This window comes from Mercenaria mercenaria, chromosome 4, assembly GCF_021730395.1.
Source record: "Mercenaria mercenaria strain notata chromosome 4, MADL_Memer_1, whole genome shotgun sequence".
NCBI classification, from domain to species: Eukaryota; Metazoa; Mollusca; class Bivalvia; order Venerida; family Veneridae; genus Mercenaria; species Mercenaria mercenaria.
In genome coordinates, this window is record NC_069364.1 from 100,356,872 (window position 1) to 100,373,176 (window position 16,305).

General features: G+C 34.1%; 1 protein-coding gene across 4 annotated transcripts in view; it reads right to left on the reverse strand.

Moving 5' to 3' along the window:
- The window catches only part of LOC123552518 (uncharacterized), a 94,631-nt gene that overhangs the window by 54,071 nt on the left and 24,255 nt on the right, over window positions 1–16,305 (reverse strand). For 3 of the 4 annotated variants that reach the window (XM_053542040.1, XM_045342234.2, XM_053542039.1), the window contains exons 7-12: window positions 14,099–14,194; window positions 9,999–10,135; window positions 9,350–9,666; window positions 5,290–5,444; window positions 4,182–4,301; window positions 343–518 (exon numbers count right to left, since the gene is read on the reverse strand). In XM_053542040.1, the coding sequence (XP_053398015.1) occupies window positions 343–518; window positions 4,182–4,301; window positions 5,290–5,444; window positions 9,350–9,666; window positions 9,999–10,135; window positions 14,099–14,194 (1,001 nt within the window). Of the gene's footprint in view, window positions 1–342; window positions 519–4,181; window positions 4,302–5,289; window positions 5,445–9,349; window positions 9,667–9,998; window positions 10,136–14,098; window positions 14,195–16,305 lie in introns of those variants that run through there. The other variant, XM_053542041.1, reaches the window with a different exon arrangement.

Below are 16,305 nucleotides of genomic sequence, written 5' to 3' on the forward strand. Positions count from 1 at the left end.
AAAGAAAAAGTGCAGTTACCTATTGTTCCTACAGTCACCTAAGTATGCAAATGTGAGCTCGGATGGACTGACGACGGATGAAGGGTGATCACAAAAGCTCACCTTGTCACTATGTGACAGGTGAGCTTAAAACATATGTCATACTTTATTTTTTCACAGGAAAAGTGTAAACAGAGTAAGCATTGCCTCCTCCATAAAAAGATCCCCAAGACTATTTATTAGCAACTCATGTTTGAATGTATTTAAGGCAGGGTTGTTTGATAATTAGCTACTAAAATGAGCAAGAAGGAAGGTTTCTATGGTAATTGATAGCAGGTAACATTTTCATATTATCTGACTTACTTGTCTCTTATCATTGGTAACACCAGCATATTGAGGGCCTCTATGGTCCACCCAAACATTGGCAATCTCCGATCTTCCTCTAGACAACTGCCATGCATGACATGCGCACGATCAACAGAGCGTTTACGTCGCTTGCTTGGATCATAATGCAGTCGTAACTCAGCCATTGACAATGTCTAAAAAATATGCCAATTTTTTGTTCTTTATCAAGTCTGTGAATTTCAGAATGTTTCTGAGAGTAAGTCCCCTGTTCTAGAATTTAATGTAGGTGATACACAAATTAATATATTTTTGCTCTTCATCGTCTGCAAATGTCATCATATTTCTGAGAGTAAGTCCTCCTGTTCTAGATTTTAATGTAGGTGCCAAAATTTATCAATCTGTATAAGGCCACTTCTTTTTAATAAATTGGTTTACAAAACCGGCGAGTGTAATTTTCCGAAAAGTAGAAAAAAAATAAAATTGCAATTTCACTTTTTTTTTAAAAACATATTTTCCCGACTGAACCGAATGTGGGACGAAACGAAAAAAAAAAAACGAATGTTTTTAAGTACGAATCGACACTTTTGACTGAATACACTATCTTGGACACATTATGCATACAACGATAAAAGCCGAGGTATTGTAGACTGGTTTTCATATCGGTAACAAGATTAATAAATTTCGATTAAAAACACGTAAAGCAGTCATATCCATCATGGCAGCCCCCACGACGAGTGCGTGTTTTTTTGAGCTGACTTTTTGGGGTGCATCGTCTATTAAATCTGGACAAAACAAGGTTTTTTTGCATGCCGACATTAGCGAACAAATAGGTACGGCTATCAGTCGGGTGATTCCCGACAACCTGATCGTTTGGGGAATCACAGCTAGCAGGATGAATAGTTGTGATTTTTAAATGTTATACCATCTTGGACATTCAATGATATTAAAATGTTGGTATGTTTGAATTTTTATAATAACAGGAATGACAAGTAGTGGAAAGAATATTTAATGTTTTATTTATTCCTCTGATTTAAGTCAATTAATACAGAAAATATTGGTTTTCACACGTATGGTGGGTAAAAGTCTTTTTTTTCTTTTTTTTTTTTTCGACCTACCAGTGGACATTTTCCCCAAAAAATCTTGTAAACCAAAAAATAAAAAAGTAGTGGCCTAAAGGTCAAAACATTACGCAAGAAGGCATCACTCACCTGACCTAGCTCTTGCTCCTATCCATCCAAATGACAAAGTATTTGATTTGACCGAAGTTCCATTAAGGCAAACATCATGAACATTTTTCTTTAATTTTCACTATGTACACAGAGAGAAAAGTGACCAAGCCCTCTGGCGGCCATGCTTTTTTTATAAATCAGAATAAATTGAGAGTATTGGCAGTGGATCACCCGAGGTTAATTTGTACAAAATTACTGTAAAATTGGGTCAATAGTTTCCGACACATGATGTGGCTTCAAGAGTGTTAACCAAGGTCTTTTATGATTAGAGCTAGGGAATTATTATTTTATCACAATTGTCCCAATTTCAAACTTTACCAATATTTTATAACAACAAACATTCTGACAAGGTTCCATGAACATCAGGTATAAAATGTGGCCTCTAGTTTTTTCTATGATTTGACCTTATGACCTAATACTTGGCCTCAGATGACCCATTCTCAAATCTGACATTTCATAAAGGCAAACATTCTGACACAGTTTCATGAACATCAGGTTAACCCTTACCCTGCTAAATTTCTAAACATGTAATGAACTTGTCCATCTTTCAATTTAGACAGTACCATTAACTGTTAAAAGGGGTGCTTACCTTAAAGATATTGACTGAATGGCGAACAGTGCAGCCTGCACATCCATGCAGTCTGAACATGGTCTACACTGATCGCAAAGGCAGAATCAACTGTGTCCAGCATGATAAGGGTTAAAGATGTGATATCTAGAGAGTTCACAATCTTTTAATAGGATATGCCTTTTTGATCTAGTTTTGACCCTGAATGACCTATTTTCATACTTGACTTAGATTTCATGGAAACAAACATTCTGACCAGGTTTCATGAAGACCATATAGAAAATATGGGCTCTAGAGTGTTAGCACAACTTTTCTATGATATAAACATAGTGACCTAGTTTCAGACCTGAGATGGGTCAGTTAAAAACTTGACCATGAGTTTATACTGACAAACATTCTGACCATGTTGTTTTATGAAGATCAGGCAGAACATGTGACCTCTAGTATGACCAAATGGCCCAGTTTTTGACCCAAGATGACCCAGTATCACAAAACTCTTAAGATTTTATTTAGGCAAACATTCTGACCAAGTTTCATTAAAATTGGGCCAAAATTGAAACCTCTGGAGTTTTAACAGTCAAACTGTTGATGATGAAAAAGGTTGATCACAACAGCTCAACTTGAGCACTTCGACCTCAGGTGAGCTAAAAAAAATTCAGCTTAAGTGATGGCATACAAACGATAGTTTATTTCCATACAGATACAAATTTTCTACATCTACAAGATAGGGAGTCCAAAATATATGCCAACAAGCAAATTCGATGAATTGGTATCCCCCGCCGAAAGGGTTTGTGGTGTGCAATGACAAAAAAATATATCCGGCAAAAGGTTAAGGATGTTACTAAGAAACAAATAATTTCATTAGTCAAAATCAATTTTGAAAATGAATGTTTTTTTTTTTTTTGGTTGGGGGGGGGGGGGGGGGATGCATGATCGGGGTGGTGGGCATGACTGGGTGGAGGAGTGAGGTGGGGGAATGGTACAACTTCTCATGTTGATAAATATTCATGGAAGGTTTAAAAAAAATTAATAAAAAGGAATGAAAAATAAAAAAAATTTTAGAGGGTGGGTTGGGGGGGTTACCAAGGCAAGGTGGTGACCAGGTGTGGGTACACAACTTCACATGTTTATAATAAATGTTCATAGAAAAGAATGAAAGAAGTTTAATGAAATTCTACCAATTGGTTGGTTTGTTATGTACAAATCTGTAGATTTTTAAACAATTAAAGGGCAATAACTCTAAGGAAAATTGACCAATTAAAAAAGAAAATGACAGGCATCATCGAAATACGTTGGTTCATATTTATTTCAAGTTCCATGAAATTCTACCGGCTTGTTACTGAGAAATGGCTGCAGACGTGGATTTTTCATTAAATCAAGGGCATTAACTCTAAGGGAAATTGAACAATCAAAAAAAAAAAACTTGACTGGCATCATCGCAGTATGTTGGTGCATGTTTATTTCAAGTTTTATGAAATTCTACCTGATAGTTACTGAGAAATGGCTGCGGACAGACATTTTTGGGCATTTTTCATTAAATCAAGGGCAATAGCTCTAAGGGAAATTGACTAATCAAAAAACAAACTTGACGGGCATCATCGCAGTATGTTGGTTCATGTTTATTTCAAGTTTCATGAAATTCTAAGGGCTAGTTACTGAGAAATGGCTGCGAATGGACATTTTTCATTAAATCAAGGGCAATAACTCTAAGGGAAATTGACTAATCCAGAAAAAAAAAACTTGACAGGCAGCATCGCAGTATATTGGTTCATGTTTATTTCAAGTTTCATGAAATTCTACCTGCTAGTTACTGAGAAATGGCTGCGGACGGACAACGCCATTTCAATACCCTCCTCCCGATTTCATTGGCGGGGATGATAAATATCAATATATCGGTAGTTTTGGTTGAATCAAATATCAATTTAAAGAGCAGATGCACATTGGTGCAAGTTATATAGTGTCAACATCACTAAAAATCATGCTGCTACTTGCATAAAGCAGAGTCATTTATGAATTTATGTTCAAACAGAAACTCAGCATCTTCTTAATAAGAAACAAACCTCTTGCAGCCAAGTTCCAACAGGTCTGAGATTGGCAAGGTGGGACTTTATATCTGCGTCTTTCTGAAATATTTTCCTGTGGGTATCTACCAGCAACATACGACCTGGCTTCAATCTGCCCTGCAAGTATACATACATAACATCTGAACATCTGACTTTCTTTTGTAATTGAATATAGCATAGGTAAACCTGCTTACAAGGAACACATCAGGAACTGAACTTCAAAATCCAAGACTGTAAACTTCAGAATGCAGTCTTGCCATTGGTCAATTTGAAAACTGTTCTCAGAAACAGCCAATCAAATGCTAGAGTTTTGAGACTGGTTTCCAAACTCAAGTTTCAAAACTTTGGACCTTTGAAACCAGTAACAGTTACAAATTTCCTGTCTACTGTTTACACTTTGTATATCTAGATAAAGTTAAAGCTGACGTTACAAAAAAAAAAGTCCCAAAGAAGTTCATTGTAAGCATAGTTTACTGTATATACTTACCTGTTTTTCTTGCATAAAAACTTAATATGATATTTACACATTTCAATAATATGAACATGAATCCAGTCACGAGTGGAGCAAATGATTTACAATTTTTTTTTTACTGTTAATCAGCATCTTTTACATCATGCAACATTTAATGCAACAGCAAATGTATGCTTTACTTTTCGAAAGTTATCAATTTTAGCCAGACATTTACGTTTTAATGATGAATAAAAGCTCTACAGAATAACACGGGATCTGAACAATGAATAAAATCTCGTTAACTATTGAGACAAGCAAATGAAATCTTGTTCATCCTCGACCGAAGTTTTATTCGCAGACAAGTAAACTTCAAGGCATTTGATACATTGATCTGAATGGTATGTGATTTCATAACAAAAAAAATCATCAGTAAAATTTTTGAAATTTTATTTGGATGAATCAAATTTTATTTTATGAAAAGCTGTTTTTATGCAAGAAAAATATATACAAGTCTGTGCAAGCTAAACCACCTGCTGTATCCTTCAAGAATATAGGTATCCACATAGAACATGTGAAACCTATTTCCATTCAAGCATTAAGCAGATAATTGCACCTGGACAAACTTGTAACTTTGTTAAATTTCTGTATCTCTACCTTCTGAATGACGTCAGAGTTTTTGCAGTCAGTGACACCAACTTCACTAGACATATACATATGGTTGTCCTTGGTAACGTAAAATCTTGAAGGTCGTAGCCCATTACGATCCAAAATGGCTCCAATGTATCTCCCATCAGTGAATGTAAGAAGCGCTGCAAGAAAATCAAACAAATAAGCATTAATGTCAGGAAATATGATGTGCCGTCCGATGTCCGATGATTCCGGTAATCCATTTCAGTATTACTCTGCAAAAACTGCCAAAACAAAAAGTGGACAAAGGTGGACATTCTAAGCTCTGTGAATTTAAACAATACCAGAATAAAAAGATTTTCACCCATTCCAATCAAACCTTTTTCCCCACAAATTTTCTCTTACACTTCTTTTAAACTTTTGCCGAATATCAAATAATCAATTACCATATCACGGGTATGAAACGTTGCAAAAATGTGCCACACTGAAATGAAGGCATTGCGCTTCCGACGGCGCAGGCATTGCGCAGGATGTTTACAAAAATAACAAGCAAGGTGAGTAAAATTGAATGTTTTTGGTTATTGTCTTTTTACAGTAAAAACTTTTTAAAAATCGGGAATGCAGCGGGATGTAGTTGTGTCTTGCCGACAAATCCATGCCCAGTTTGTGAAGAAATATGTAATACTGTTATTTTGCGCGTGTTTTTCATCGGATACAGTAACATGAAAATTACAAAAGCAGTGAATATTCCGAGTCATTTCATATCCTGCTGAAATAGGAATGATGTATTTCTGTAGTATATTATATAATGACATGACATCTGATCGATTGAGATAAAATACATGTCAAGGAAAAGGCATATCCCCACGTTCTGCCGACTATTCAGTCCAGTGCCGCAGGCATCTCGATGGTGCCGCAGACATCGTGAGAGGTGCAGTCATCTTGAATACTATTGTAGTCAGTAGTACGTGTAATTTCGACCTTCTAACATGTATTGAAGTACAAAAATATCTATAACAATGTTGTTCCTCCAGTTATTGTGTAAGACAAATCTTCTCAATCCGAACTTTGTAATATTAATAGCTATTTTAAGAAGTTTGCAGTATTTTTTCTTGCTCTTTTGGGGGATGGGACCAGGTGCCTCCCAGTTGAGAAAATCATGTCATTTTGTATCGAATTTGGATTATTTTCCCTAAAAAAAACCAATATTCAATCAAAGGCCTGAATGGCCTGAGTCGGCTAATGATTGATGTACTGACAGTATAGTCTACCAGTTTCAGTTTGTTTTTAGCTTTTTTCTTAAAATTTCATAACACAGCTCGATATTTACCCAAAATATTATATCCGGATACGATTACACTTTTCTCCAGTTTGAACAATACATTTTACAAATTGTGATGATATGAAGACATTTTGCAGCAATTGGCAGTATCTGACATTGAAGTTTACGGTTAAATTACCTCTTATTTAAATCTTTTCATAAAAAAGTTGTTTCGTTTCGTGAAAGCAGCCAAACATAGACGATCTACTTTCGATTTCAAAAACTACAAGAAAATACAATTTAATGTTTCGCCGATTTGTTTATTTCTCGAAAAATAAGAATTAAAATCATTTTTAATATCAGTAGTAACTAAACAAACCAGTAAGAGCTTCTTCTTCCGATAATTTATCTGTTTACTGACTGCAAAATTCAACCCACGCAAAGTTTATAGAAATCATACGATGCGTGTTTACGTTCAATGTGGGAGAATTAAGGCTGATCGGCTATGTTACCTAACGCATCCAGATGATTCAGATTTTGTTTTTAAAAAAGCATTGTGTGCGTTTCTTTAATTTTATATACGTTTTTATACGCTTAGAAATTATTAGACATGCGTATTTGCATTATTTCTATACGTAATTTACGCTAATACGCATCTTATCTGGAGCCCTGTGGAACTATTTTTTGTCTTTCGCTGGATGTTACCAAAGCCTGCGCAATTCTTAAAATGCACATTTATGCTTAATCAGTTACATTCGAGTATTGCACAATTACAAGTCATAAATATGACAGATTACATCGTATATTGGTCATAGCAAAGGGAATTGACACAACTTAACTTCATTCATGCAGTGAACTGTTTGAAGTTTGAGAAATCTAATGGAACTACATCCCTTCACTGTGTTATTTGGTCCATTTAGAGAATCGTTGGATAGCAAGGACTCGTCAAAAGGCTTTCAGCCTTTAGCCTACTCAATTACCAAACATTCTCATTTGTAACAATTATTGATGCATAGTTCAAAGCAAGGTATGAAAACCAGCATTGGAGCACAAAAAGTGTCATAACTTTTGTCATTTTCCAACCAATTTTGATGTTTTTGTTTCAGCATCAAGTTTTGTTGGGTTTTTTCTTTACAGTTTGGGCGTACTATTTTGATAAGCAATGAGCTGAATTTCGTCCCCCTCCCCACAACCCCCGAAAAAAAAAAAAAAAAAAAAAATGGCGAAAAATCACTGTTTTGGCTTTCCGAAGAAAAGGAACACAAAAAAGACATACAAAAAACAACGTAAAAACATTAAACTTCCCTTCAAACGATACCGTTCCCAAGTTTTGTGTGGAAAAGAAGCAATGAAGTTATCGATAGTTAAATATCTTGTTTATATCATATTTTCAGATGGATGTACATGCATTCAGTGTATATTAAAAGGAAAAAGAAAATCATTTCTCCTTATGATCAGATGAAAACTTTTTGTGTACAGTCAGTGCACAGACCTAAATCATAGCTGAACGACAAAGAGTGAGTAAAATACGTTAATATTTTTGTAGAATTTCAGAAATAATTAGAACAAGTTAAGCCCCATTTTGGACAATTTTTTCATTGGTTCTTTTCTACACAAAACTTGGGAACAGTATCGTTTTAAATATTCTTCTTCGTATCTAAATATCTTGACTTAACAGTGAAATTCAGCTTGCCGCTAATAAAAAAGTACGCCCAAACTGTAAAGAAAAAAAAACCCGATGCTGAAACTAAAACATTAAAATTGGTTGAAAAATGACAAAAGTTATGACAGTTTTTGTGCTCCGATGCTGGTTTTCATACCTTGCTTTGAACTATAAGCATCAATAATTGTTACAAATGCGATGTTTAGTAACTGAATATTGCTATTTTATGGGAGAAAATGAATCCAAATTCGATACAAAAAGACGTGATTTTCCCTGGCCCCATTCCCAAAAACAGCGAGAAAAATATTGCAAACTTCTTAAAATAGCTATTTATATTACAAAGTTCGGATTGAGTAGATTTGTCTTACTACTACAATAACTGGAGGAACAACATTGTTACTGATATTTTTGTACTTCAATACATGTTAGAAGGTCGAAATTACACGTACTACTGACTACAATAGTATTCAAGATGACTGCGCCTCTCACGATGTCTGCGGCACCATCGAGATGCCTGCGGCACTGGACTGAAAAGTCGGCAGAACGTGGGGATATGCCTTTTCCTAGGCATGTATTTTATCTCAATCGATCAGATATCATGTCTTTATATGATATACTACAGAAATACATCATTCCTTTTTCAGCAGGAGGTGAAATGACTCGGAATATTCACTGCTTTTGTAATTTTCATGTTACTGTATCTGATGAAAAACATGCGCAAAATAACGATATTACATATTTCTTCACAAACTGGGCATGGATTTGTCGGCAAGACACAACTACATCCCGCTGCATTCCCCGATTTCTAAAAAGTTTTTACTGTAAAAAGACAATAACCAAAAACATTCAATTTTACTCACCTTGCTCGTTATTTTTGTAAACATCCTGCGCAATGCCTGTGCCCTTGGAGGTGCGATGCCTTCATTTCAGTGCGGCACATTTTGTGCCGCAGGCAACGTTTAATACCCGTGCATATTGTAGAAATTTTGTGATGATTTCTGCTGATAAAAAAAAAATGCACAATGTAATTTAGTTTGCCAGGGACATGGTAGTTTTGTCCAATATTTATTTTAACTCTATACCAAAATACAGAGCTGCAAATACATCCACTGTCCAACTTTTCAGCATGTTTGGCATAACTAACCATGTTATGTTTCACTCACCAGGTCCATCCCAGGGTTCCATAGCAAAAGCACCCCAGCGATAGTAAGCCTTTTTCTCTGCAGACATGGTCTGGTCATTCTGCCAAGCTTCCGGTACCATCGTCATGATAGCTTCCGGTAACTCCCGTCCACCAGCCATGCATAGAAACTCCAGCACGTTGTCCACACTGCCAGAGTCCGACATTCCGGACTCCACAACTGGGTACAGCTGTTTAAGATGTTCCCCAAACACCTTGCTATGCATGACTCCCTCTCTGGCAGCCATGAGGTTGACATTACCCCGAAGTGTGTTAATTTCACCATTATGGGCCAGATACCTATAAATGAAAATAACTTTGTATAATACAGTCATATAAAACATTGTTATAATTTAATTATCTATCTCAAATTTAGAAAAGTTTTGCTTCTTTCCATAAAAGAGAGCCTAACTTTTATCCTAACCTGGTATTTTTAATTACAAGCTGTTATTGACTAGTGTTGTCATACAGCTTCTTCCGATCAGTGCAGATTCTTCTTAAGTTACAGAAAAAGTACTAATGAATAAGAAAACATTTCATAAAAGTGGTTTAAAAACATGCCACTGAAATTGGGCTTGAGCCCAAACTGATTTTTGGAAGTACCTGAAAAGACAGAGATTTGAGATACCTACCTTTGGGGGTGAGCCCTTTCCCAGCTCGGGAACGTATTGGTTGAGAACCTGCTATGAATAAGGGATAAGTGGGTCTCATAATCAGGATCACTGAGGTCCTTAAAGTATCCCCAAAGTTGAGCAGTATTCAACTGACCCTGCAAGCAACAAAAAATATCTGTTACCAATTCAAATGAGATAATTCTAACAGCTACAGGAATTAAGAGCTTTAAATAAAGGTAGAAAAGGTAACTTAACCCTGTATTATAGTAAGAATGCTGATATGTATTAAGATTTTTCTTTAGGCGTAAAAAAAAAAATTGTTTGTTTCCGGTATCCCGACCTACCCTAAATTTTTGGCCCGACCCTAAATGTTTTTATGGCCTTGGAGAATTTTTTTTCCGACTTTTTAACAAAAAGATGCAAAACTGCCCTTTTTATGCTTTAAACATGGCCAGTGATGTTAGAAATCAACTTACTGATGCCCTAATGGCATAACCCCCTTATTTGTAATCACTTTTTGACATAAAAATAATTTCCGAAAAGTCTCCCTTAATAAAAAAAATTTCCAAAAAAAAAAAAAATTTCCGACCTACCTACCCTAATTTTTTTGAGCATGTTACCGGAAACAAAGAATTTTTTTTTTAGGCCTTAGAAATGCATATGGTAAGACTAAAGCTGAATTTTAAACCAAGCATAGGAGGCATAACACATGATCCAGACTTTGAACCAAATGATGGAACTATTCAAATAGTATTGACTATGTAAAATTTGAAAAGAAAGTGACAGAATCACTTGGACATACACATAGCCTGGTTTTTGTTATTTAAAAAAAAAAATCATATTTTTTGGTTGAAAATCTGTTGATACTACCTAGAGTAGAAGATTTGATTTTTTGTATATAAAGCACACTGATCCTGGCTTACTTTCCATTTATCAGCAATAATGTACTTTTTGAAGAACCCCTCTGACTTCTATTGAAATAATGATTATCATCTTGCCTTTTTAAGATCAATCCTAAGATTGCACTGATTCAAATTAATAAAAAAAGAATAACCATTGAGGTTAATGACATACAAAGGTTAAATACAGGTTAATAGTTAATGTTTCTGCATTTCTTTAAGTTTATAATGTTAAACACCTCAACACAGAGTGTACTATAGGCTCAACGTTTTAAAGGGGGTAAAAAATCAAGTACATTTTGTAAGGTTTGCAGTTATCTGATTTAATATAACTGTGAGGTAGACATCTTTTCATCTTTCCATACATTGAAAGCATTCAAATGAAACATTTTATGTTGATGAAATCCCACAAATCTTCAATCAATTACAAAAAAAAGGTTTGCCCATAAAAAGGAAGGAAAAGTTTGGTAAACATTGATCATGCACAAACAGCGTGACATCTTGGCTGACCAACTTTTCAGTATTTATTTAAAATAGCAAAGAGCTCAAACCAACTTTGAGATACATAGTATAAACTTCCTACACTTGCACGTTTCATATTAAGACAAAATACACAGATCATTTTTATACTATAATGGACTTTTCCGCAATATTGTTTACAAGTCTTCTAATCTGTAACAATGTGTGTGTTCTAATACATGCTAGAAGATCATCTCAATGACTAAATAGACTTTTGTTCTGACTTTGTTCTTTTTTTTTTATGGTTTATTTTTAAGACAGGCTAAGAGATCAGGACTAGCAGAAACAACCCCTTTGAAAAATTATTTTATGAACCAAGGGCAGATCCATTGAAAACGTTACGACAATGTGTCAAATATTCATGCTTAAACTTTGTCAAATATACATCTGACTGCACCTTTTGCCTCAAGGGGACATGTCCCCAGACCTCCCTCAAAAATCAACACTACCCCCACTGGAAACAAAATTCTCGATCTGCCCATTACAGCACAGCACTCATGGTAAAGTAATCAAACAAGTCAAATCAGTGTGAATTTCACCTGAAAACAAACCATATCACAAATATGTTAACACTTTACTTTGACCTACTAATACTTCATTCTGAATGAAATGGTATAACCTTGGCCTACAAAATAACCTATATATTTACAATTTTACCTCACATTAAAGGTGGTTAATCATGTTTTGGTTCAGTAACAGATTTATTTGAAACTTAAACAACTCATCATTTACATTTAATTATGTTCACTAGGTGATAAATACATGTTACATTTTCACTATTTAAGTTTCCTGTCCTGGTTGCCAAACTGTGATAGAGTTAGTCTAGTTTAAGAAATTAATTTTTTAAACATACTTACTCTATGGGATGTGATTATGTTATATTTGTCAAAGACATGCATTGAAAAATATGGACTTTGACAAAATTAATCAGAAATGCAAATTTGTGGAATTGATATTAACTCCCTTTGCTATCTTGGCCGCTTAATATTACCTCCCTTTGCTATGTTGGCCGCACAATCATTACAGATTGGTAATAAATGAATTAGGAAGCTACAAACAGTTTTAAACCTAGTCTTTTGGTTCAGATTGTTGCAATATCCCAATATATCTATCACATGAAAATTTAAAAACAGAAATTATATTGAAATCAAAAGAAATACCCTGTTTTTTAAACATTTCCATATCTAGATTGTGAGAGGGGCCTGTACAGGTTTCTATACGAAATAACAGCACATATATTTTTGACAGGAATCTTAATGTCATGGGCCTTTTTTTGTTCCTTAAATAATTCTTAAACAGGATAATCGAAAAGAGGAAAATGTCATAAAATGTTGATTTACTACCTTTAAAGCACTTGATAAATGTTTGTTCTACATTTATCACATGAATGAATTTCAAACATCTTATTACGAAATTTATAACCATGAACCACGACGTAATAACTTTTTTAATCTAAATTTTCCTATTTACCACAAATTCAAGGATGAATATATTATTTCTTTTTTTTTTTTAACAAATTGTCACATCTATCAAATTCTTTGATGTGAAAAAACACTTAACCTTCAAAATTAAACCTGTAACCTGGTAAAATTGAGTAAACTGTAACACAAAATCATTTGTTTTATTTTCAATTTCCTTTTATTTCAGTTCATCATCTGTAGATCAATTAAACATGTATTTTAAAAAGAAAATTCAAGAGAAAGTCTCAGGGTTTCACAGTTCAATTCTGGTGCATTTACCCTAACATGTGACACATACTAACATCAACTTCATTATAGTCTGTGTACTGTGAAGTAATTTTGTTTTGTAGGTATACAATTTTATGATTTATTGCAAAAATGCAAAAATTAAATTCATGAATTTCAAACTTTGCAATTGTTTCTCAGATATAGCATGTTGCATTTGCACAACTACTCAAGATAATGTTTTATGTTCTATACAAAGATGATACTATATTAAAGAAAGATATATTAACTTGATAACGAAATAAAGCTGAAAGGTATTTTCGATACATAAATAATACATCTGCACAAAATTTGACCTATAATCTGACATGTAGTTGCATTTATTATTAAAAGTACATTGTTCATCAGTTGACATTACTGTTCTTAACGAGGACTGAAGATAAATAACTATGACAGTATTGTCCCTGTCTTAGAAGAATAGGTCAAGATATTAATCCTTTCTAGACAGTTATACACTGCACTTACATGCTCAAGGTTTGTGTAGTGCAGAGTAATAATCTGCTGCTACCACAAGGACAAACCTATATTTAATACTGCCTTCAGTTCATACTGGCATGATAAATAATTTCAAACTAGAAATCAACTGTCCACATGTCTTGAGTGTAACTGACAATTTCATATGGAAAAATTTATATCTTGTACTTTCAGTTTGTACATCAACTGCATACAGTAACATGTGATGTCTTTACATGTATTCTATTGCATAATTATACTAGGAAAACACCAAGTGTCAATGTAAAACATACATGGAATTTAGACCACTTGAACCTCATGTGAAAAGGAAGTTATGGAAAACTTTCCTCATGCTGTACCATTGTGGTATATTGTCCAGGTCATGTTATATGGTCAGTTCATGTACATTTACATGATAGTGTGCATTTTTTCTTCCCTTCTATACGGTATCTTTTAATCTGTTTCAGTTTCATATTTTTGTCAATTTTGTGGATTTCTTTACCTTGTACACGATAGTTTCAGTTGATAAGCTGCATATATAGTAGCGGAGGCCTTTTTCTGGTATCCTATGAGTGGAAAACTTCCTTAAACAATAAACCTGAAAGAAAAATAAAAGTTCTGGGTAAGATAAAAAAAGATTATATGAAAGTGCACATACTGTATACAAAGATACATATGTACTGTATTTCTGTTTATATCCTTAGGACACTGGGAACTTTTTTGTACAACAATCTCACAAGGAATACATATATTTAATTCAGTCAGCTCAGAAAATGACATCAGACACTTTCAGAAAAGTAAAGAAACTGAAAGTACACAGGTTAAATTTCGAATCGAAAGTTGCAAGTCCACCACAAATATGAATGACTTTATAGTAAACTAAGCATGAGAAAGTAATTAATCTATGTCTTTAATGTACAATGCACCTGAAACTAAGTTTGTTTTATATGTAAAATGCATAACGACGTGTACAGGAAAACATGCAGTCAGTTAGGCAGTACATATACATGTACATTAGATTGAAGTGAAGGAAAACACGAAATTGTTAACAATATAGGAAGTAAGATGTTTAAACTCTTCCTCCTTTAGAAAAGTCCTCTTCTCCACTTTAGTGCATCAAGTGCTACTTATTAGTATTAATTTGTAACTTGATAAAAACTGTTTAAACTTTGTAAATGAAACTAAAAGAATTCTCCATCTAAGCCACAGAATCTGAATTAAAAAAAAAAAAAAAAAGATTTATTTTTAATACAATTTTTTTTATATATGTTGTCAGTTACAGCATAACCTAACATGAAAATACACATACAGTAGACCTCTGAGACAAAACACATGTTACAATAATTTAACATTAAACATGTTACAAAACTGACAGATCATTGCTATAAAATGTGTTACAATCTGACTTCATAGCTAAAACTGTTATACTGAACTTTCATGCAAACATATTAAAATCAGATTCACTTTAAGCCTTTAGAAACAGGAATAAATCTCTACACTGAACCTGACATGCAAATTGATGCAAACAGATGTCAAATTCGTTTCTTATGTTGTCACAGAAACAAACTTGGGATCAATATGATGTAATATGATATTAAATAGCATTTTACATTTGAAGTTTGTGGTTTGCTGATTTTAAGACGACTTAAACAACCTGGCTTTTTCTACAATGGTTGTATGTAATATTTTAGAGCCCTCTATTTAATTTAAACACGTTTCATTCAATCCTCTTCTTCACAAATATGAAATGTACGTGTACAACAAAATAAACTTAAACATATTAAAAGAAAGACAAAAGGGTTAAATAAAATTGACTAACACTAGCCCTGTAGTCTGGCCCAGGGGATACTTATTTATTGATCTTTACTACATCAGTTCTCTTCAAAATTACTGCTCATGTTGTGACATATCTTTGCTGTGTTATTGTTTACCTTTATATGTAATCTCTCATTGTATTTATATTCTTAAACACTGTCAAACTTGTTAGGCTCACAGGGAAGACTGGGCATGCCCAACTGTGTTGCCCTTGAATTAAAGACATTATTACATCATCATGTCAATGAACAACAACAGCACTGCTGAGTGGAGCAAAATACGCCCCAAATATATACCATCAAATCTGAGACTCATACATCAAAGCATTCCGAGTTACTGAGAGGAAATTAAATAACAGATGGAGATGACCACTTCACATGACAGTGATAAAGAAACCTCAAAATCAAGAGGGGTCCATGTTAAATGTTCTTTTTTTGTATTACAAGATTTTATTATGTCAGGTTACAGTAATTTTTACCTTAGACATACTGACTAGCCATCTGCTGCTCATAGGCAATGTACTTGACAAGTAATCCATTCTTAAAATAAGGTACTGAAAAGTCGCTGTGACCTTCACCTTTGACCTACTGACCTTTAAATCAATACAGGAAATGTATTGCCCATTGACAATGAGCCAGCAAGTTCCAAGATTGCTGGTAAAGGGGTTCTTCTTAAGATATTGTAATGGAACAGCTGTCATAACAATGTATGTGACTTCAAACTTCGACCAACTGACCTCAAAATTATAGGGGTCATCCACTACACATGAGCAATATGCCTGCAAGCAAGAGATCGAAGGTCAATGTATTTTGAAGAATAATAAGTGGAAACTCTGTTGTACTTACAGTCACTGTGACCTTGATCTTGGACCAACAGATCACAATCAATAGGGGT